General features: G+C 41.5%; 1 protein-coding gene across 3 annotated transcripts in view; it reads right to left on the bottom strand.

Annotated features, from left to right (window-relative positions):
• The window catches only part of GEN1 (GEN1 Holliday junction 5' flap endonuclease), a 129,585-nt gene that overhangs the window by 58,689 nt on the left and 48,106 nt on the right, over window positions 1-22,790 (bottom strand). For all 3 annotated transcript variants that reach the window (XM_029595952.1, XM_029595954.1, XM_029595953.1), the window contains 2 exons: window positions 19,445-19,525; window positions 1,758-1,888 (listed from right to left, as the gene is read on the bottom strand). In XM_029595952.1, coding sequence (XP_029451812.1) covers window positions 1,758-1,888; window positions 19,445-19,525 — 212 coding nt within the window. The remainder of the gene's footprint in view (window positions 1-1,757; window positions 1,889-19,444; window positions 19,526-22,790) is intronic.

Raw genomic sequence — 22,790 nt, 5'->3', positions numbered from 1 at the left:
ATTTGAAACACATTAAAATAACAGACGTGTTTTGTCTGGTCACTCATGTTTTCTTAAAATACTATTCATCTTACAAATTCTTCCAGGAGTATGTAAAACTTATGAGCACAACTGTAGCTCTCTTGTAAACCCTTCTCTCAATAAAATCAAAGGTACAGGAATTCTTCCTCAGGGGCACCAAGGAGCAGGTTCTAGATCTTCTGGCCTTGTTTGAAAGCAGATTCGACCATAACCCACTGACAAGGCAGTTGCTGCTTTTTTAATTTTGGAGTCTTTTAGACATGATATATTGCATCCTTTTTATTTATTAGCCATACAGAGAGGAGGTTCTCCTACATTCTCAACTACATCTCCTGAAGAATCTCGTAGACAAGCACTATCACAATATACTTGGAGGGATCCATGAACTGGAGGATGTCAAGCATTGTGACTGGACTCTTCCTCCTTCTGCAAATCAAATGGAATGGCCTCTGCCATTCTCTTTATAAAGTTGGTGAAGGAGAGGGGGGTCTGAAACATAGTAACATAGTAAATGATGCCAGAAAAAGACCCACGTGGTCCATTCAGTCTGCCCAGCAAATAGTTTAGGGTAGTAACTGCTGTTCTGTGCAGGTTAACCCTTGCCTTCTGATAAGGGTAATAACTGCTGCTTTGTGCAGTTTACCTGTTAACTTGTCACAATACTACTCTGATAGCTCTGCTGGTAGCTTACACATCCAGGGTTGCTGTCAGAGCAAAAATGGAAGCTGAAGGGAGCACTACGAACATACTGCGATGCCGGCGGCAGAAAGGGGTTTGGAAAAGTTCCAGGTGGGATAGGGAGGGTTAGGAGAGGAGGAAGCCATTGCAATTTTATTTTGGCAAACTGAGGAGGGAGCAAGTGGTGAGGGGTTTGTGGTACTGGCAAGTAGACCCAGACATATTTTTAAGTTTGCTTGGAAGAGTTTAGGAGAGTGGGAACTTGAGCCAGCAGGGCCTATTTTTATGAAATTAGGAGGAGAGGAAGAGAACAAGATCATCAGAACAGAGGTACAATTTTTTTAAAGAAGAGATTCCCACTTAACTGGCTATATTCTTTTGAGTATCGTCGATTAAACCTAAAATGCCCAGCAAAACATTGTCGGATAACGAATTTCAACTTAACTGGGAATATTCAACGACAGCTGGATAGGTTTAAAAACTATCTGGTTAAAGGTAGATGGAAAACTTTATTTGGGGATATTCAGCGGGATATTTATCCCGCTGAATATTCTTGAGAACTTATCTGAATACGTTATCCATTTTTCATCTTTTTAAATATTGAACTCAGAATGTCCAGCTTTCCAACGATAGTCTAACTGTTCTAGGACTTTCCTGAGGCAGTAGACCTGAGAAGAAGTGCATTGCCTCCTAAGAACGTGTCGTGCTGCTGATCACATTAACAAAGGGGCCAACACCATTGCCATTACCCACAAAAAGAATGTAAAGCGCCTATCAACCTTGATAAAAATTTCAGCAAAGTAAATCCCTCTCTCTACCCCCTCACCCCCCAAAAACACACAATCCCAAACTATCACTCTATATTAAAAGCTGAGGACTATAAAATGTACAATCACATATTTAATGCTGGAAAACTCTGACTAAAACATCCACTTTTCTGTAGGGTTGATGGTAAAAGCCTATTCCGCACGGCTTCAGAAAACAGATATGGAGTTGGTAAAAAAATAGTAGAAAGCACATATCCACTGGAAGGGAGGACAAGACAGATGTCATGTTACCGAAGTGCCTGCAGTTGCCTCGCATCTATTCGACCAGACTTCCTCTCGCACATGTCATGGTGTGTCAGCAGGACCAGCACTTTCTCACAGGAATAGTGTTGAGGCCATTCCAGTGTCTCCAAGGCAAACTTCTGTAAGGATCAGCAAAGGAACATATCCATGAATTTTAAGGAATTTTGAATCTTATATGACAAGTGAGATTTCCTAAAAACTAAAGGTTTCTGGGCATATAATTGCCATCTACAAAAACTATAGAGAAATTAGAGCATAAGACAGTATAATTTGGGTTTGAACCTACCAGTAGGTAATTAACATTTTTGGGGGCCTGGCAGTTTCTTCCTGCTCCTTTGACATCTAGCTCAGTTGCAACAAGCCTCTGTTGGGCTTCTCCACAAACCTTCATTTGCAACTACTTGGAGATTTTTTCTTCTAATTCATATCACAATCCCAACTCACTTAGCCCAGTTATCGCAGCGATAGCTCTCAGCTGAGGGCCAAGTACCACAGCTTCATCTGGAACTCTGCAACTCTGGGCCCTAAATCTGGCCACTAAGCATTGCCATATTACTGGGAATTCCTCCCCAAGGGGCTGTGAATGCTGCCTCCCCAGCATCTCCAGCCTTGGCTGACCCAGGAAGCCGAAGAACAGAGCTAGGAAGTCAAACTTAGGTATTTCAGAGTGGCAGGAGCCAATCCCAGCTGGAAACATTTTTTGAATGATTTCACTTTTTACACTCAGCACGCACTGCACCTCATGCATAAAGAAGATCTACGTGGCAAAAGTAACCAGTCAAACTTGTTTTCCCTGACAACTATTTTACTGGATCTTTCTCTCTGATGGAATCTGCGTTATAGAATATCAAAGCATTATAAAAACAGAAGAGTTATTTTTCAAATGTCAAAAATCCTTTCTGCGGGATATCTGTTCTGACAAAAATAACTTTGAATCAGTTTCAAAAACCTGATAAGAGGACCACAGTTCTCAAAACTTTTGTCACAGATGTATTTACTTTGCCCAATTAAAAGGTGCCATCGACAGCTTGTTTGTGGGATTTTTAAGAACATTATCAATAGCAGGTCTAAATTTGGTCAGCCACTTTCACATCTGACTAATTAATAGAAAAGTCCCAGCTGCCCTCCCTCTTATCTTACTATAATATATTTAAAAGAACAGTCCATACTGCTGTTCCTTCCTTTCCTGACGGTAAAACCATTTATAAAAAGTGTCCCCACCACAATCTCCCTTCCCTCCTGGCCTCCCCCTGCTGTCAAAACCATTACAAAAAAAAAAAAAAAAAGAGTCTACCAGTGTAAGGTTTATTTTCAAACAGCTGCTGAGAAATTTTGACTGGCTAGATTTAAGAGATTTTTAAGATGATAACCAAGCAGGTCAGGTTTAGCTAAAAATTCACGTAAAGATATTTGGTTTAAATTAACTGGTTATGTTGGCTACTCAGCGGCTGTTTGAAACTAGATCACATAGTGGTAGAAAGGAGACTTTGAACTTGTGCAGCTCAGGGATTTCACCACAATCTGACTCTTCCTTACAGGGGTTTATCATGACACTCCTGATCTCATTTTGTTTCAGTCAATAGCTTCATATCGGTTTGATATGAAAATAGGTTTATCAGATCATGCTGATGTCTTTTTGCATTGTGGTTTTTGTCTTTACGTACATGTCCCCTCCTTATAATTTTTAAATGGTTGAATCTAGTTCAACAAAACTTGGTGTTGAACTAGATCATTTGTGTGTGTGTGTGTGTGTGTGTGTGTGTGTGTGTGTGTGCGGTGGGAGGGGGACTTTGTTTGAGACATTGGACCAGTTCAGTTTTGAAAATTGGTGAATACTTTTAGGGGGCATGGGGGAGGGGCAGAGTTGGCAATGTTGTCATAGAAAATGCATTGAGGTTGGAACTGAAGTTATATAGCATGTTGCTCCTTGTGATCATATTTTCTGTACTTGGGTAACTTGTGCTCAAATAAAGAGAGTTCACAGTTTTAAAGTTACTTTTTATGCTTTCCATTTGTATTTTTTTCAGCATGAAATGCTGAAGTTAACCACTTTTTTTAAAGTGCAAATCAAACCCTGCATTCTTCCAGTTCATTTCTTCTTTTTGGTCTATGGTATAGTCCATAAATCCTTATTATCAGCTCCAAGTAGACCAATTGTATCCTCTAAAGCAGAGCTTTCCAAACTGTGTGTCGGGACACGTTAGTGTGTCGCCTGCAGTGTGCAGGTGTGTCGCGCAAGCCCGGTTAACTCTGATGCGAGTTTGGGCTTTTTTTTTCCTAGAGATTCACTTTTTTTTTCAGTTTATGGGTTGCTTATTATTGGGTGATTTTTGCTGTCAATCGCGTTTTTTTGGGGGGCTTGGTGGGTGGAACGAGCCCAGCCATCCTTGCATTGGCTGCTGCTGCCGATGAGGCCTGGCCATGAGGAGTACTGACTGCAAGCAGCAGTGTCTGGTGATCATGGAAGGGAGTGAAGCACTTAACTGGCAACAATCAAAAAGACGAGGTACATGAGTGTGGGGGCCAGACATGTGCTGGGGGGAGAGAGATGAGTGAGTGGGGGGCAAACGTGCTGGGGGGACAGACATGTGCTTGAGGGGGAGAGATATGAGTGTGTGGGGGCCAGACATGTGCTGGGGGGAGGAGAGAGATGAGTGTGTGGGGGACAGACAATTTGTTTTATTATTGTTTCTCATAAATTATAACAATAACATGAATTTTGGAATATATATTTTTAATATAAATTTAAGGTTTTCATGAGATAGGTTGTGTCGTGAAACATTTTATTTATGTATATATTTAAGGAAACATACATAAATTGTCGAAATATGTTTCGTTCGTTTAACCTTTAACCTCTGGTTTACTAGTAGACTGAATTACCGTGTCGTGAAATTATGTTTGTCTAAAAAGTGTGTCACCAACATGAAAAGTTTGGAAAGCTCTGCTCTAAAGGCTAGGCATTGGAACTATTATTGATTTCTGTGGATCACGTTTTGAAACCCATTGTGCCAAATGTTAGATCCTGTGTACAAGTTAAGGATCTAGGGGGGGGGGGGGGGGGGGGGGACTTCAAGGCGTGACTGCAGATGTGATATTGATATGTGATATTGGTTACTTGTGTTAATGTATTCTGCCTTGAGGCGACTGTTTTAATGTATTTCCGCCCTGGAGGCGACTGTTCAGTTCCTTGTAAACCGGTGCGATATGTATTCTTTACAGGAACATCGGTATATAAAAATTAAAAATAAAAAAAATAAATAAATACTTTAAACACTGAGGTTTTGTATACCAATATTCCGTAGGAAGCATAATTGATAATAGCAGATACATTAGCATTAATATCTAGATCAAATAAGGTGCTTAGTATGTTTATAATGGAATTGGTGAAGATAGTTTTATGGCAGAATTATTTTTGTTTTGAACAGCAATTTTATCTTCAGATCCACAGCACAGCGATGGGGGCCACTATGACTCTTGATATTGCAAATTTAAATTTAACAATTTTGAGGAATATCTGTATAATTCAGAATGGTTTGATTATATTTTGACTTAGCGCAGGTATATTGAAGATATATATATATATATATTTTTTTTTTTAATCTGGAATGCCTCAGCTTCTCTATTACATACTTTCGTAGGATAGTTAAAGTCTTTGGACTGGAATCTGAGGTTTTCCATGATGTTTCATCAAAAGGAGATAGCGTTCTTATACATTAAGAAGTTCATTTCAAAAGAGATGCGAACACCAAAGTCGGGAGATCAGCGCGCATCTAGAACATGCACGTGTCTACTTGATTTTATAAAGTGGATGGATGTGCGTGCATGTGCTGATGTGAGCACATCTCGCATTGGAGAGAAAGGGGCATGGTGTGGGCATTACAGGGTGGGGCCAGGAGAAGTGCGCGCAAGCACTTACATGCCTGAGCATGCACCCAGGCTCAATGCTGCATAACTTTACTTCCGCTGGGGAATGTAAGTAAACAAAACAAAAAAAAACAGGCATCCCTGAGTGGTTTAAGGGGTCTGGGGTAAATGGAGGTGTGGAGGCTAAAGAACAATGGGGGTATGGAGGATTTAGCTCTAGACTGGGAGAATTGGCGGATGAACTGATGAAACTGGTCATGGTGTGGTCGTGCACTTGTTATAAAATTTCACTTGTGTAACTCATCCCCTTTAATGTGGCTGTATGCATCCACTTGCGAAATTGGGCACACATAAAATAGCCTAGGCACGTGTATGTAACATATGTGGTATGTGAACGTATGTTATAAAATTGCCGTGTCTCTGGGCTCGTACCGACGCACACACGTATATGTATGCCTGCTTAAAAGCTACCGTCCCTGTCAAGAAACAGTAAGGCCTCGGGACCATGCTGTATCAGAAATCTGCAAACCGGAATAATTTATTAAGGTTTAAGAGTTACAATCCTTACAGGTTAAGAAAAAGTCTGCCAACTAGTCAATTTCTACATGCTCAAAGGCTCTGTTCAGATCTGGAAGTATTTAAGATTCAAGCCCAGGGTATGGCGAACAGATTCTTTGCTGAAGGTATCTGATGTCTACAGTTAAAGCAGCCTTTAAGAGGGCTTTATTTGCCAATAAAGAACTTTTGTTGACTTATAAACAACGATCTAATATATCAAGATACATCTGTGTCTTGAATTATATGGACAAATCATCAGCAATTTACCAGCTATTCGTAGACATTGAACATAAGAAATGCCATACTAGGTCAGACTAAGAGTCCATCAAGCCCAGTATCCTGTTTCCAATATTGGCCAATCCAAGTCACAAGCACCTGGCAAGTAGCTAAACGTTAGATAAATCACAAGCTACTATTGCTTATTAATTTCCATAATAGTTTATGGATTTTTCCTCTGGGAACTTATCCAAATCTTTTTTAACCCAGTTACACTAACTGCTGTAACCACATCATCTGGCAAGGAATTCCAGAGCTTAACTATGAGCAGAATGAAAACGAATTTTCTTTGATTTGTTTTAAATGAGCTACTTGCTAACTTCTATTATATGAGAGAATAAATAACTGATTTACATTAACTTGTTCATGTCCTTTCATTATTTTGTAGACTTCTATCATATCCCCCCCCCCCCCCTCAGTTGTCTCTTCTCCAAACTGAACAGCCCTGACTTCTTTAGCCTTTCCTCATAGGGCAGCCGTTCCATATCTCTTACCATTCTGGTTATTCCTCTCTGCACTTTCTCCAGTTCAGCTATATCCTTTTTGAGATGTGGTGACAAGAAATGCGCTGGCAGGTGATGGTGTTACATGAAGAGTTTAAGGACTCACTAGTTGTGGTATACTCAAGGGGGTCAAAATATTAAAGAAACGGTGTTAAAGTCAGCTTTACCAATATGAATAATATCACAAGACCATCAGACATTGGACACTATCCCTGTAGAGTCTGCTCAGTTTGTGATTAGTCCAAGAGGGGGCGAGATGTATGGCAGCACTCAACAGTGCAAGTAGTCTGTCTTCGTGGTATATATTATTTGCTGCCCTTGTCTCAAAGCGTATGTGGGGTGAACCATGAAAGCAGATAGAATCCACATGATTGAACATTGCAGTTTCCTGACCAGGCATAAGACAAGCTCCCTTGTACAACATTGTTTACATAAGGGCCACTGCTTGAGGATTTAAAATGGATGGTTACTGAGTAAATCATCTGCATTGGAGAGTAGGGGATGACAAGAGAAATTGAATTATAGGGAACAGTACTGGATTTTCACTCAAACTACACATTCGGAGGGTTTAAATAATGAGATTGAGTGGTACAGTGTTTTATGATGAATTTTGGGGCATTCAGTAATATTTTGAAAGATGACGTTACAGCACATCAATAAAACAGGGGGTTCTGACTAGGTTGAAAAGTGATTGTTAATGAACACCAACTAAACTTAATCTGGAATGACGAACTGTATTGTGATGCCAACTAGGAATCAAGAAGCAGGCTGAGCTAATGGTAAGATGTTGCTTGGGATATAGTAGATCTCTTTAGAGGATGCACAATTTTTCATAGTATTCCAATACAAAAGTGCAGTCATTGAGCTGTGCTCTTTTGCTTTTATTTTAGAAAGAGTACTCCTGAAGCAGAAATACGTTTCAAAACATGGTCCCATGTCATGGTGTTTATAAGGAGTTATAAGACTAAGAAAGAGATAAGTCTATTATCTCTATAAAAATATGCATTGCTTATGAACTTACAAACTTATTCATACTTGGATTAATATAATAAACAGGGAAACCAGGGGACTGATGGTTATACCAAAGGTTCAAGCACAGAGTCTGAAAAAGTATTAACAAGTATGAAGGTTCCCACGGTTTCAAAAAAATAAAAAATAAAAAAAATCACTGTGTGGATAGCCATTTTGGATTACTCCATAAATATTTATATGCAAGAATCAATGCATAGGCTTCCTAAATATTTTCTTTTGTGTTTAAATTTTAAGCTCTCCCTCAGTAGCTTTATTTAATTACCCTTGTGCAGTACCATTACTGGATTAAAACATTTACATACAGTTAAATCATAAAACAGAATTTAAGTTTATCAGTAAAACTGAAAAATCAGGAGTCCTAACAACTAACCTTAGGGTGTACAGATCTGTAAGCCAGGCTTCTGTCCCCAATTACAAGAGTGAAATAAACATTTTTATTCACAGTACTGTGATCTTGTGACATTTGTTAGCCACAAGAAAATGGAATAGTATTGTGAAGTTCCAGTCTACAATTTTGACACTTTTTCAGCCTTGAGTTCCTAGAGGTGAGGATCAGCACAGAGGTGAGAGTTTCCAGATGTGTATAGCATGGCCATGCAAACATCTGGCAAGATGCAGTACTTACTCATATCTTCAACTTTCAGAAGATATCAGAAATGTTTTTATACTCATTCTCTTTTTTCTTGGTTAAGGTCTCTTCTCTCTTTCTTCACTGGAGATTTTCTGACTCATGGACAGGTTTTTCCATTTGCTGAGCAGAACAGCAAGCAATGGGTTAATTGGCTAGCCTGAAAATGTCCATAAAAGGTATGTCATATCTACCTTAGAGTACCAAACCGTGTACACTGTATATCAACATGGATTGGTGGAGCTGGGCTTTTACCACTGTCTCAATTGTATATAATTTCTCCACTATCTACATACAACTACTGCCTGACACTTTGAACACAGCTGAATTAAAAAGTATACAAGGTTCAAAGCTATCTTACTGCTAGAATTAAAAGCTCCCTTCCTACAGCAGTACTGCAGACCTCACTATCCTGGGGCAGCTCAAGGCATTCTGCCTGAGGGAAGGGATGAGATGGGCCCCCCTTCTCTCACACATACACTGTCACATATACACACATACATACTCTTATACACACTCATAACTTCTCTCACAGACATCGACACTCTCAGGCTCTAAGACCCTCTCCCCCCCCCCCCCCCCCCAGCTCTTACTCCCCTGGATTCTCTCATACACACAAATGCTCTCACTGGCTCCTTCACATATACACATCCAGGCAAGCTCCCATTCATTCTCACACCGCTCCCCCCCCCCACCCTCCAGGCATGCACCAATTCATTCTCACACACACAAGCACCCCGAAGCAAGCACCAATTCATTTTCATACACACACACACACACACACACACACTCCCACCCCCAGGCAGGCACCCATTCTCACACAGACAGACCCCAGGAGGGCACCCATTAATTCATCCACCCACACCCAAGTAGTTACACATACACACCCCACACACAGGCTCTCACCCCCCCCCCCACCCCCGACACACAGGACCGATCCCCTAAGTGGCAACACCGGGTAGCAGGATTCACCTTTTTCCCCTGGCGTCATCTCCTGCTGCCATGGGGCCAGTCTCGTGGCAGCAGGAGATGACGAGTCGCGTTTCTTCCAATGTCATCTCCTGCTGCTGCGAGACCCACAGCAGAGAGAGTGAGATGTTGGGGAAAACTGCGACTCCTGCTGTATGGGGTTGCCACTGAGTGGATCGGGTAGGGGTTTGGTTTATTCCTGCCTGATTCAATGTTTGTGCGGTAGAGGTATTTTGGAGGGGCACTTTTTGCCACTCCAAAATTCTGCCGCCTGAGGCCGCCACCTCACCCTGCCTCATGATAGAACTACCCCTGCCTGCTCCCCCTCCCCAGCCAGTCTCCCTCATCCTCCTCCCCAGCCAATCTCCAGCCTTGAACACTCCCTTCTCACCCTTCAATCTCAGACCCTTCCTTTCTTTCTACCTTTCTTAACCTCAGACCCTTCCTTCCATCCCTTCCCAGCCTTAGGGCCTTCCTATTCCTCTCCAGCCAGCCAAAAGCCTTGGAACAGACATCTTCTGCAGCTTACCCCGTGGTGTGCAATATCTCCTTCTGTACCTGAAGTGCTCACTGCCTACCCAACACCGCACTGCTCTCTGCATGCTTGTGCTGAGAAAAATGCAGATGCAGAACCGCCCCTGCCACTATCTATGACTTTCCATGCGTTCTCTGTCCTTATATAAGAACATAAGAAATTGCCATGCTGGGTCAGACCAATGGTCCATCAAGCCCAGCATCCTGTTTCCAACAGAAGCCAAACCAGGCCACAAGAACCTGGCAAGTACCCAAACACCAAGAAGATCCCATACTACTGATGCCAGTAATAGCAATGGCTATTCCCAAAGTCAACTTGATTAATAGCAATTAATGGACTTCTCCTCCAAGAACTTATCCAAACCTTTTTTGAACCCAGCTACACTAACTGCACTAACTACAGCCTCTGGCAACAAACTCCAGAGCTTAATTGTGCATTGAGTGAAAAATAATTTTCTCCGATTAGTCTTAAATGTGCTACTTGCTAACTTCATGGAATGCCCCCTAGTCCTTCTATTATCCGAAAGTGTAAATAACTGATTTACATCTACTTGTTCAAGCCTCTCATGATTTTAAAGACCCCTCAGCCATCTCTTCTCCAAGCTGAACAGCCCTAACCTCTTCAGCCTTTCCTCATAGGGGAGTTATTCCACCCCCCTTAATCATTTTGGTCGCCCTTCTCTGTACCTTCTCCATCCCAACTATACCTTTTTTGAGATGCGGCGACCAGAATTGTACACAATATTCAAGGTGCAGTCTCACCATGGAGCGATACAGATGCATTATGACATTTTCTGTTTTATTAACCATTCCCTTCCTAATCATGCTTTCATTAATTCCAGTACCTTATTTGCTTTCACCACTTCCATTTGAACATACATAAATTCCACTTTATAGCTGTTGGTTTTAGATTCCTAACCAGAGTGCTGACACCAGCAACACCTAAACAGAATATTTTCTGAAAGCAGCAGACTATCTTCTGCATTGAACAAAATATTTTTTCAGTATTTGACATGTCAATTCTCTGATCAGAAGTCACACAAACAACTGCCCTACATAAATAGAAAATCTGAACTGATCAAATTAAACCCAGCATCAGTGTGCAGGGGACCCGAGTTTGATTCCAAAACCAGGCTCTTGCTACTTGGCCTGCCTGCAGAGGCCATATTGATAGCATAGGGAAGGAATTAGTTCTAGTCACGGCCCTGCAACTGACCTAATAATATACTTATACTGGGCTCTGAAGGGAGTCACAATCCAAGCGTCTCAGCTGAGGACTGTTGTTGCAATGTCTGGACCAGGTGGGGGATAAAATAGTGATAAAACCGAGGAAACTACCTCAGTTCAATTCCTAGCCATCATTCATAGATCCTGGGGAGTGTTCTAGTCTTTGTGCAATGGCGACACCTAGTGGTCAAATATAGGGCCATAATTGCAGGGTTCCAGCATGGCCTCCAGCTGAGGACCGCCACTTCAATGACTGGGCTAGGTGAGATGGGAAAAGATACAAATTTGGGGGCATTAAAAGACACTCTGGAAGTCGCATCTTATGATTCTTGGAAAAGGTATAGCATGTATGCAAAAACCTTTCAGTGGAGAGGGTGGAGGCAAAAATACAAACTGAATACAAGAAAGCATGGGATAAGCACAGAGGATCTTTAGTTGTGACAAAGTGAAAGGAAAGCCAAAGATCAAATGGGGTCTATGGTATTATACCAGGAAGTAAACTGGACAGACTAAATGAGCTTATACCCTTTTAATTACCATCATATTCTATGTGCTTTAGTCTGAGATGGGCAGGGAGTTTTACAGAGGGAAGCCTAGACAAACAATAAGAATTTGTTGAGCCATAAAATTAATAAACCTGACCACATGAATGTTGTATTTACAGTTGCATTGTTGCTTCATATTCAGCCACAACAAACTTTCTGTCCTTTGTCAATGGTGTCCTTTAAAGCAACAATATTAGAAAACTGGATTCTTTGTATGCTGCAGATTGGACCAATACAATAACTAAGCAAACATATTACAGCACTTAAGCTTTCAAGACCACAAAAGTTCTCTCTTTAGATGTGGTTGCAAGGCTGAAGGATGGAAGCATTTATATCTGACAAAGTTGTGGGATGTGAATTGCCATACAACAGAAATGTTTAGGATCTATCAAGGTCCAATAAAATGTGTCATAACTTAGCCCAGCCATGTGCCTCAGGCCATTATGCTACGGCATAGGAGAGCCAGGACTGGATGCCCTGTCCATTGGGCCTAGCCATGAAAATGCTGCACTCAGGCCTGAGCAGAGGGGGAAGGAAGAGAGCTGTCACTACCATAGTGTCCCCTACCAGTAAAACAGCAGCAGCTCTTCCAGGCATTGGGCCTGCAGGGATTCCCCAGAACATGCTGTTAGGGAGAAAGGTTCAAAGAGAAGGATGGAAAAAGAGGAAAGTCAATAAATATTTTTTAAAAAGTACCACAGTCTGCAAAGAATCCAGTTTTCTCCAGGAACACATCTCTGTACCTTATTAGAAGGCATACATTTTTATAGAATTCACTTAGTAAAGAAAAAAAAATTCTAAATCCTTAAGACCCACTTTAAGTTTTTTATTGTATTATTTTTTTGGTCTGATATAGTTTTTCTCCTGCATCTTGAGCTTTCGGCTCAGTTAGGACATGACCCTCTTGGAGCCAAGGCATCAGAAGCTTTCATTCACTATTAGCCAAAGGGCTGGGAAGGCAGGGCTCTTCTATTATTAACATCCGATGAGAAGCCATTGAGGCTCCCTGAATCCGCTTCCTAAAACATGAAATGGCCACAAATTACATTTTGAAAGAATTAAGGGTTAGGGTCTTTCTTCAAGCCCTTCTACAAAAAGGAGAGAATAGTTGAAATCTCTATGCTAAGGTGATACAGAAAGAGACCGTTAAAAGCACTCGAAAAGTTGCCAGACATGAACACATGCTATCGAAGTAGAATTCTTACTCGCTTTCAGCAGAGTTGAAATTATCACTGCTACATATTCCTTTCTGCACAAGCAGACCAAGGAATGGAGCTGGATCCTCCATGAGCACCAGACCCTGCTAGATCAGGCTATGCCAGGCAGGCAGGCGAAGAGGAGTACTTGACAGAAGTCTCATCACCGCTGCATACCAAGATTTTCTTGGCTAGTCCTGTGTGACAAGGATCATAAATGATCCATGATCTTCTATCCTTAGAATCATTCTTCCCATCAGAGGCCAGGGAGGAAAGACATACATAAGGTCGTCCTTCGTCCAGAGTACAATGAGTCCATCAACCCTTCAGTCACAGGAACACTTTCCTGTGACTGAAGAAACTGATGACCTAGGCATTCCTGCAAGTCACCATAACATCCAGGTGAGAGTTTTCCCAACAATTCAGTAATAACTGAAATTTCTTCTGGCTGAGCTCTCGCTCTTTGGGATCCAACATACTTCTGCTGAGAAAGTACACTTGATCATGCTCTACACCTGCAATGAGCCACTGTAAGATGCTGAAGATGTAGTTTTGCCCAGGGAGACAGATGTTTAGACTCCTGAGCTACCATCTCTTTGTTCACATATGTGACTACTGTGGCGTTGGTCCGAAAACACCCAAACTGCAGTTCCTTCCAAAAATGGAAGCAGATGGATCTGGTCTCCAACCTGTTTATTGACCAAAAGGTTTCCTCCGCAGATCACAGTTCTTTAGCCAGCCAGCCTCCACAATGGGCTCCCCAGACCAGGAGACTTGCATCCAATGTGACCAGTCTCCAATTGGGAAACTCCAGGGGCACGCCCTTGGACAGATTCTAAAGCCTTGATCACCATCCTAGACTCTCTCTCACTGCTGTCAAGACAGGCAGCTGGACTTTTAAGGAAAACATCAAGACCTTAGAGATATCTGAAAAGGACACATGTGAGCCTCACCCATGGAACTGGATCCTAAAGGGACTACCATGGACCCCAGGATCTGAAGGTGAGCCCAAACTTTTGAGGACCCTCAGTGTTTGAAAAGAGTTTACCTGAGTTAATAGCTTGGCAATTCTCTGCAGTGACAGGAACACTGAGTGGACCTAAATACTCTAGAGACTGAGAAGGGGAAAGCTTGCTCTTTGCATAATTGATCATCCAATCTAGAGCCAGCAAGCACTGCACTATTCTTGCCAAGGTCAATTGGTTCTTTTGAAACAACTCTGATTAGCCGGAAATCCAGGCGTGGATGGGCCAGGATTCCCTCCTTTCGCAGAAAAGCACACCACGCCACCATTACCTTACTGAAAATTCTTGGCACTGGGGCAAGCCCAAAAAGAAGCACCCTGAACCGAAAGTGCTTGCCTAGAACACAGAAACAAAACATTTCTGATGACTCTCTGAGATGGGAATGTGGAAGGAAGCTTCCGAAAGATCCAGAGAAGTTAAAAACTCCTCCTTCCTGGCAGCCACACTCATGAACTGGAGAGTCTCCATTTGAAACAGGGAACCCGGAGACATTTGCTTACTCCCTTGATATCCAAAATAGGCTGGAAAGATCTGCCTTTGGTACTAAGAATTATATTGAATAATAGTCAAATCCCTGCTTACTGAGAGGAACAGGAACAACTGCCTCCAAATCCTGAAGCCTCTCCAGAAAAGTCTCTACTGCTGCCCCCTTGGAGTTGGATTCTCAGGGAGGAAACAATATAGGCATCTGAAAGTGGAACAGCAAATTCCAGGGAACATCCGCTCTGAACAACTTGGAGGACCCACTGGTCTGAGATGATTTGGGTTCAGGATTTCCTAGTTCACCTGCTCCTTTTTTACCTCCTTTTTTAACAGCAATCCTCCTGTCCATCTGCTTAGAGAATTTCTCAAACTGTTTGGCTGAGGAAAATCTTATTTATGCAGGAGTTACGCTGACACTAACACAAGGACAGTGCTTATCTTTAGGGAAATAAAAGTACGAAAATAAGAAAGAGTTAGAAAAGCATGCTTGATATCCAGTGTTTATCAGATTACAATTAATTAATGCTAGCATTAAATCCCTCTAGCAGAGACTTGCATATGTAAAGTGCCAAAAAGCCTTAACTTCATAACCCATTAAATGGGATTGGAGCCCACAGTTTCTCACCAATACAGAACATGCTCTCTGCGTCTGGTTTGGTGGTCTCATCCCTTTCTCAGGTCTTCAGTGTGGAGGTAAAAAGGACAGACTCTGTCACTGAAGCAACAGTGCTGTTCAGCTCTCCAATCTTGTATACCTATAGCGGGCAAGACTTGCTCTGCCTTTTATTTACGCAAGTTGCTTCTGCCCAGAATGCCAGGAGGCAAGGCGGAGGGTGTGTGGGGGGGGGGGGGGGGGGGGGGGCAGCAGCACTCGGATGGGTCGTCTTCCTCTCTGCATGGGCAATGATTGAAGATAATGATCCTGAGTGCTTGTACCCTGCTACTTTTAAAGGCTTAACTGTGCATAATTTAGCATGCATATTCAAGTGAATATACAATTAGGGTGATAGGCTGATTTTCACACATTTTTCTAGGTCCTTTATTTTCCTTCTCCAGGTTCAGCGAGTGGTCAGCCTGAAGACTGCCAGCTGTTCATACCTGACAGTGCACTAAGTCCTGCTCTTGGATTGGCCCCAGAGCCATAAAGAGACCTTGAGTGTTCTGGCTGTGCAGAGTCACACAGCACCAATTGCCCTTCTGTTTCTCTTGGCCTCTTTCGGCACCATCTAGGCTGGAAGGGCCTGTAAATCTGTCAAATTGGTCATGTACACAGAAACAGCAAATCTCTTTCGTCACTGCATTTTTGACTGCAGATAGCCAACAGGCCAATGTCCAATTTTAATGACGTCAGAGAGTCCATCTTAGCTGCTTGTCCTGTTAGCAAGAATTGGGATATTCCCTACAGGTCTACTTCTGGTAATAAAACTGAAGACGGTCTCCCATTAGAATCAACTGGGGGAGGACCTGTAAATTCTCATTGTTCTGTCCAAGTAATCCTAGAGGCTCCAATGCTGTCAGCTTGAGGCTTCTTGGTCCCTCAAAATGATTGACTCTTCCCTCGGTACCTAGACTGCTTTGCTGAAGATTGTCTACCTGGGCGGTACCTTTTCGCATCCTGAAAAACACTGACAGAGATGCTCAAGAGGGCTTGTCCTCTGTTTAATTTATCAAGATCTTCACCAAAGAGCAGTTTTTCTTTAAAGGGAAGCTTACTCAAACAGGACTTGGAATACAAATCCACAGTCCAACCATGCAGCCAAAGGAGTCTGCATGCATTCTCACTGAGTTTAGAGAGCATCCCTACAGATTTCAACCAAGCAACCTCTGAGCTCTCTAGAAATTGCTAGGACGTCTACACCAAAGATGTGTGCTATATAACCTCCACAAATCAATACCTGGACTGCAAGGACTGACAAACAAAAGGCCTGTTTAAAGATAGCCTCAGTTTGTCTATTGTGAGCATTCTTAAGAGACTTATCTCCTTCCACAGAACTAGTTATCTTGTGGATGACCGAGATTGGAGAGTTCACCCTAGGGACCTAGAAAAAAAGACTGTCCTATTCTCTGCCGGTAAAAGGTAGAGTCTATTAATAATCCTCCTCTCTTTGAGACCTCCTTCTGGAGTCTCCCACTCTAACAAGACCACACACTTCAGCACCCTATGAAGCAGGAAAGCCTTTGCAGATTGCTTAAACCCCTCCAGAATGGAGTCTTTATCCAGAGCTTCTTCCACTGTGGAGGATGACATATGCAGGAAAGAGACCAATAGAGAAATGAAGAAAGGCAACTACTCTTTCCAGAAGAAGTGCACCATAGAATCCTCCCCGTCAGAAGACTACTCTTTTTCCTCAAGAAAATCCTGGAGACTCTGCACTTCTGCCTCAAGGTGCACAAAGGATCCCAGGGGTGAATCAGGATCCTCATCCTTGTCCAGATTCACCTTGGACAACATGGGATGTTTAGAACATAAGAACATAAGAAAATGCCATACTGGGTCAGACCAAGGGTCCATCAAGCCCAGCATCCTGTTTCCAACAGTGGCCAATCCAGGCCATAAGAACCTGGCAAGTACCCAAAAACTAAGTCTATTCCATGTTACCATTGCTAATGGCAGTGGCTATTCTCTAAGTGAACTTAATAGCAGGTAATGGACTTCTCCTCCAAGAACTTATCCAATCCTTTTTTAAACACAGCTATACTAACTGCACTAACCACATCCTTTGGCAACAAATTCCAGAGTTTAATTGTGCGTTGAGTAAAAAAGAACTTTCTCCAATTAGTTTTAAATGTGCCCCATGCTAACTTCATGGAGTGCCCCCTAGTCTTTTTACTATCCGAAAGAGTAAATAACCGATTCACATCTACCCGTTCTAGACCTCTCATGATTTTAAACACCTCTATCATATCCCCCCTCAGTCGTCTCTTCTCCAAGCTGCCAAAGAGGCACAAGTAACAACCATAGCCGCTGCACACATCTCACAGACAAGTTTCCTAGGAACCATAGCCCCACTAGGGCCCCCTAAAGGCCTTTTTGCAAGACATTTACAACTTGCTGAAAAACCCGCCAGCAACTTTGTCTTCAGATGCTTGATTGAACAGGGTCTCAAGTACCTCCCTCAGTTTCTCTCCCCTTACAAGCTCTCAAGGGAACTCCAGCCCACCAGAGCGGCTCTTCTTTCCTCTCTTCTGCTGACCGCTGCTGGTTTGTCCTGCACGGGACGCCATGCTTTTGGCTGTTGTGCACCAAGGATTTGAAGCGGAGAACCACGCAACCTGTGCCTGGAGTCACATTACCTTAAGTTCCAGAAAAAAAGCCAAGGAATGGATTTTCGGCAAGGCCTTCCCCCAAGACCCATAGCTTTGGCCCAGCTTCCTGAATCCTCAATGAGGGACTGTATTAAACACAAGAAGTACTCAATTGTGTCTTGAAACTATTCACAAATGAGTTTTCCTATGCTGGATTCCAATGCTAAATCAATTGCAAATTTTGATTGGATTGTAAGATGTTCTAATGCCTCTGTTCATTTAAATTAATTCTAATCCACCTTGAGACCAACTTTGAAAAAAGGTGGAATATCAACTGGTCAGAAGTAAACAAACAACAATGCTGAGGAGCCTAAAGCCTGTGGACCAGAAGAATCCTGCAATAGTCCTAAGGACTCGCCCCACTCTGGGACAAGAACTGAAGGCTCAAAAGGCTCCTCCTGAGGTTTCTTGCTAAACTTAGCCAGATAGCACTGATATTCAGCACTACTTGGTTAAGTTTAATGCCCACCCACAGAACGTCTCTTTTTTTTCATTCGGTCAAGTTTTCACCTGATAATGACTTGCCCGGCTAAAATTTATCTACACAGTGGAGTGACATTTAAACCGTCAGATTTGCCTGGTTACATCCAGAATTTAGCTGGACGAATCATTTTGAATATTGACCTCTGTGTGCTTTTACCAAAACCTTCTATGTTTAACAACTATGGTGTTACGCACACTGTTGGCATGACAAAAGAGAAATCCTTTGTAATCGTTTACCCTTGCGACTAAGGACCTGTACCAACCTAAACAGTATACTCGAGCTCAAACCTTTGAAATCCAAGATCTCTCATACATCAGGACTGACTTCCATCTCTGCCAAACCTTGTTGTGTGACTCTGAGCTTGTAAATCAATGGGCTTGACTACTATTTCCTCTTCTGAGCTGCCTTCTGTTTTTCTCACCCTCTCTCCATTTTAGTCAGAGATATCCATAAGATAGAGTTACATATAGTTGAATGCCCACTCTCTCAACTATCTCATGCTTATTCATTAGCGATATCCTGAAAACCTGACCCGTTTGCAACCCTCAAGGACAGTCAGTGCATCTCACTAACCTAAACTACTGGGAAGTATTACACTATATGCATTCTTATTTCTAGGGACTTTCAGTTTTTATTTTATTTTTCCTGAGAATTTGAATCTCATTAACATAAAAAAAAAATTCAGCGGTAAAGTGACTGTTACAACATACTGGAGAAAAATTGGTGGAAAAGTCAGTTTTCCACTGATTTTCTTTCTGTTCTAAGATTGAAATTCCCAGGCAAAATAAAACTGAAAACAAAGGTCCCTACTTTCCTTATATGCTTCAATTTGCTAACATACTATTCCTACTTGAGAAATATGTGGACTTTTTTTGGTCAAGCTAATATTCCTGCCTGCTAAAGTAGAAAAATGTAGCATTTGAGTGTAGCTTACACATTTGTAATACCATGGCCTAAGCAGCTTGCTAAAAGAAACAGTTCTTATATATCATGAGAATAATGCACTGTGTGCACCGATGCCCCTTGACAAAGACATGCACTGTACCTGAAAAGACAGGAGACTGGGTCTTTGCCACTTGATTAACTTCACCAGTTTGTCTCTGGTGATGACAAATTCTTGGATAACCTTGGAATAAAACAAAAGAAAGAGCTAAAATAAACCATGTTCAGAATAATCTGATGACACAATAACATAAGATATGCCATGCTGAATAAGACCAGACGTCCACAGAGCTCAGTGTCTCATCTTCAACAGTGACCAATCCATGTCACAAGAATCCCAACAGATCCCAAAGAATACAGCCATTCCTTGATGCTCAGTCCCAGGGATAAGTGATGGCTTTCCCAAGTCCATCTGACCAATAATGGTTTTTAGACTTATCTTCCAGGAACTTAACCAAACTCCTATTAAACTATACTAGATGTTTTGATGACATCCTTTGGTAAATTCCACAGCTTGATTGTGCATAGAGTGAAAAATTACTTTCTCCAATTTGTTTCAAATTTGTTGTAAGTTTCATAGAATGTACCCTAATCTTAATATTATTCTAAATAGCAAATACTGGTAACTCTCTCCTATGTACCTGTTTCATTCCACTCCTGATTTTATAAACTTTTATTGTAATCCCTCTAAGTTGGAGTCCTAACATGTTTAGCCTTTCCATTCCCCTTATCTTTTTGTTGCCCTTCCCTGTGCTTTTTCTAGTTCCCCTATATCTTTTTTTTAAGATTGAGGCAATCAGAACTGCACACAATATTCAAGGTATGGTCGCACCATGGATCAATACAGAGCCATTATGAAATTCTCAGTTGTATTTTCCAATCCTTTCCAAATCATTCCTAACATTTTATTTGCTTTTGACAGCTGCTGCATACTGAGCTAAGAATCTCAATGTATCGTCCACAATAATTCCAAAATCCTTTTCCTGGGTGATGACTCCTAATACAGAATCTAGCATTGTGTATCTATAGTTTAAATTATTTTTCCCTATGTGCATACTTTGTATTTTTCCACTTTTCCACCTTAAATTTCATCTGCCATTTAGATGCCCACTTCATCAGTCTGGAAATAATCTTCTGCAGTTCTTCGTAATCCCATTATGTTTTAACAACTTTGAATAATTTTGTGTCATTTGCAGATCTGATCACCCCACTCGTTACTTCCTTTTCCAGATCATTCATGACTATGTTAAACAGCACTGGATGCAGTATAATCCCTGGGGCACACCACTATTTACCTTTCTCTATTGAGAAAACCGGCCATTTAGTCGTTCTGTTTCCTGTCTTTTAATCAGTTACCAATCCACAACAGAACATTGCCTTCTATCACATGAACTTTCAATGTTCCGAATCTCTCCTGAGTGACTTTGCCAAATGTCTTCTGAAAATGCAGACACTCTGTATCGACTAGCTCACCCTTTGCCTACATATTTATACCTTCAAAAAAATTGAATAGATTAGTAAAACAAGAGTTCCTTTTGCTAAAGCTATATTGCCTCTTCCTCATTAAGCCATATTTATCCGTATATTCAGTAATTTTACTCTTAAGAATAGCTTCTGCTATTTTGCATGGTATCGATGTTAGGCTCACCAAACTATGGTTACCCAGGTCACCCCTTGAGCCCTTTTCAAAAATCAGTGTTACAGTGGCTACCCTCCAGACTTCAGGTATTGTGGCTGTTTTTAATGTAGCAGGGATACATATTTTTCCAGTGATCATCTTTGGATGTTTTAAGAAAGGTTTTTTTGGGTTTTGTTTTTTTTTTGCATATCTTGCACCTCCCCAGCTTTTGGGCCAGCCTCCTTTTAGGATGGCTCTCAGTGGTATAAATTGCCACCAAGCATGTGCAGAAGCCAGAGGGTTAGGAGACACTGGTAGGGAAGGCGAGGCTGCAGTGTCAGGAGATCATTCCAGGATCTCAATTTGCAGAGGAGATTTTGAATAGATCCCCAAGGCCTAAGTCAAGTGAAGAAGATTTTTGGAGTTCAAGAATTTTTGACAAGATTAAGAGTGATTTCTGGATCAGCTCCAGGCTAAGAAAGAGGCCCCTCTAGAAGGAAGGGCTATATCCCTGTTTTTGCATCTTAGGCCCAGTTACCAGAACCCTACCCTCCAGGGCTGAAGGTTGATGTTTGAGGATGATAGAGTTACAGCAAAGGCCCTGGGACTTTGCTGTAACTCCTGCATCAGGACCCCTCTGCTAGAGAGGGGGTTACATTAATAATAGGTTACAGATTACTAATAACAGGTCTGCAATTTCATATTTTAGTTTTTTTCAGAACTCTGGCATGAATACCATCTGGTCCTGGTGATTTGTCTCTCTTTAGTTTGTTAATTTGCTTCATTATATCTTCAATGTTCACAGTAATTTCCATCAGTTCTCCTAAATCACTATCAAATAATGTTTCCAGTGTGGTTATCTCCTCAATCTTATCCTCAATAAAGGACAAAGCAAAGAATTCAGTTAGTTTATCTGCTATAGGTGTGTCTTCCCTGAATGCCCCTTTTAGCCCTTGGTCATTTAATGATTCAAATGACTCCCCCACAAGACGTCTTGCTATGAAAGTATTTGAAAAAGTTTTATTATTAGTAGTTGCCTCTGATAAATGTCTTTCCATATTCTCTCTCAGTCTGCCTTATAAATGTTTTATATCTAGTTTGCCGATGTTTATACTCTATTTTCATTTATATCTGCTTTCTATTTTCTGAAAATATCCTTTTGTTTTTAATTGGCTCTTTCATCTCACCTTGCAGGCAGTCATTTGATCTTTCTTTGACCTTTAATGTATGGGATATATTTTATCTGTCCATGACTGAACAATTTAGAGGTTACAGCAGGGAGTTGCAAAACTTTGATAGTTAAATCCAAATGCCACTGCCACATTTCACTCTGTATTGTAAAACATAGTGTGCTCTGTAAGGCAGAAGGTTGATACAGGAGTCTATAAAATTATTATCCAAACTAGCTGACTGTATCAACATCAAGAAAACAAAAGCACTGGAACAAGAAACACATGGATGGCATCAGAACGGAAGATGGGTCATATCTTGCATTAGTTACACCATTTATATATCTAGAGCCTGGTCAATCCAGGTGGCAAAACGTTGATTAGCAGCTCTCTAAATTGCTGAGAAAAATGTCTAACATTAAACATGGAGTAATATGCAAATCAAAAGCCTCTTTAGATGAAGTCTCAAGAAATAACAGCACAGCAGCTATTATTCCCAGTAACTGACCATGGTATACATGGATACTGCATAACTCCTATCTCAAATTATAAAGCTGTGAGGATACCGTACAATAAGATCTGGATATTTGTTTTTAATGCATTCAAATCCCAACACTACTGTTATCCAAGATAAATGGCTGGCTCAATTAAAGGAGGCAGGC

Source organism: Rhinatrema bivittatum, chromosome 3 (assembly GCF_901001135.1).
Source record: "Rhinatrema bivittatum chromosome 3, aRhiBiv1.1, whole genome shotgun sequence".
Taxonomy (NCBI): Eukaryota; Metazoa; Chordata; class Amphibia; order Gymnophiona; family Rhinatrematidae; genus Rhinatrema; species Rhinatrema bivittatum.
This window is presented reverse-complemented; position numbering and strand designations above follow the sequence as displayed.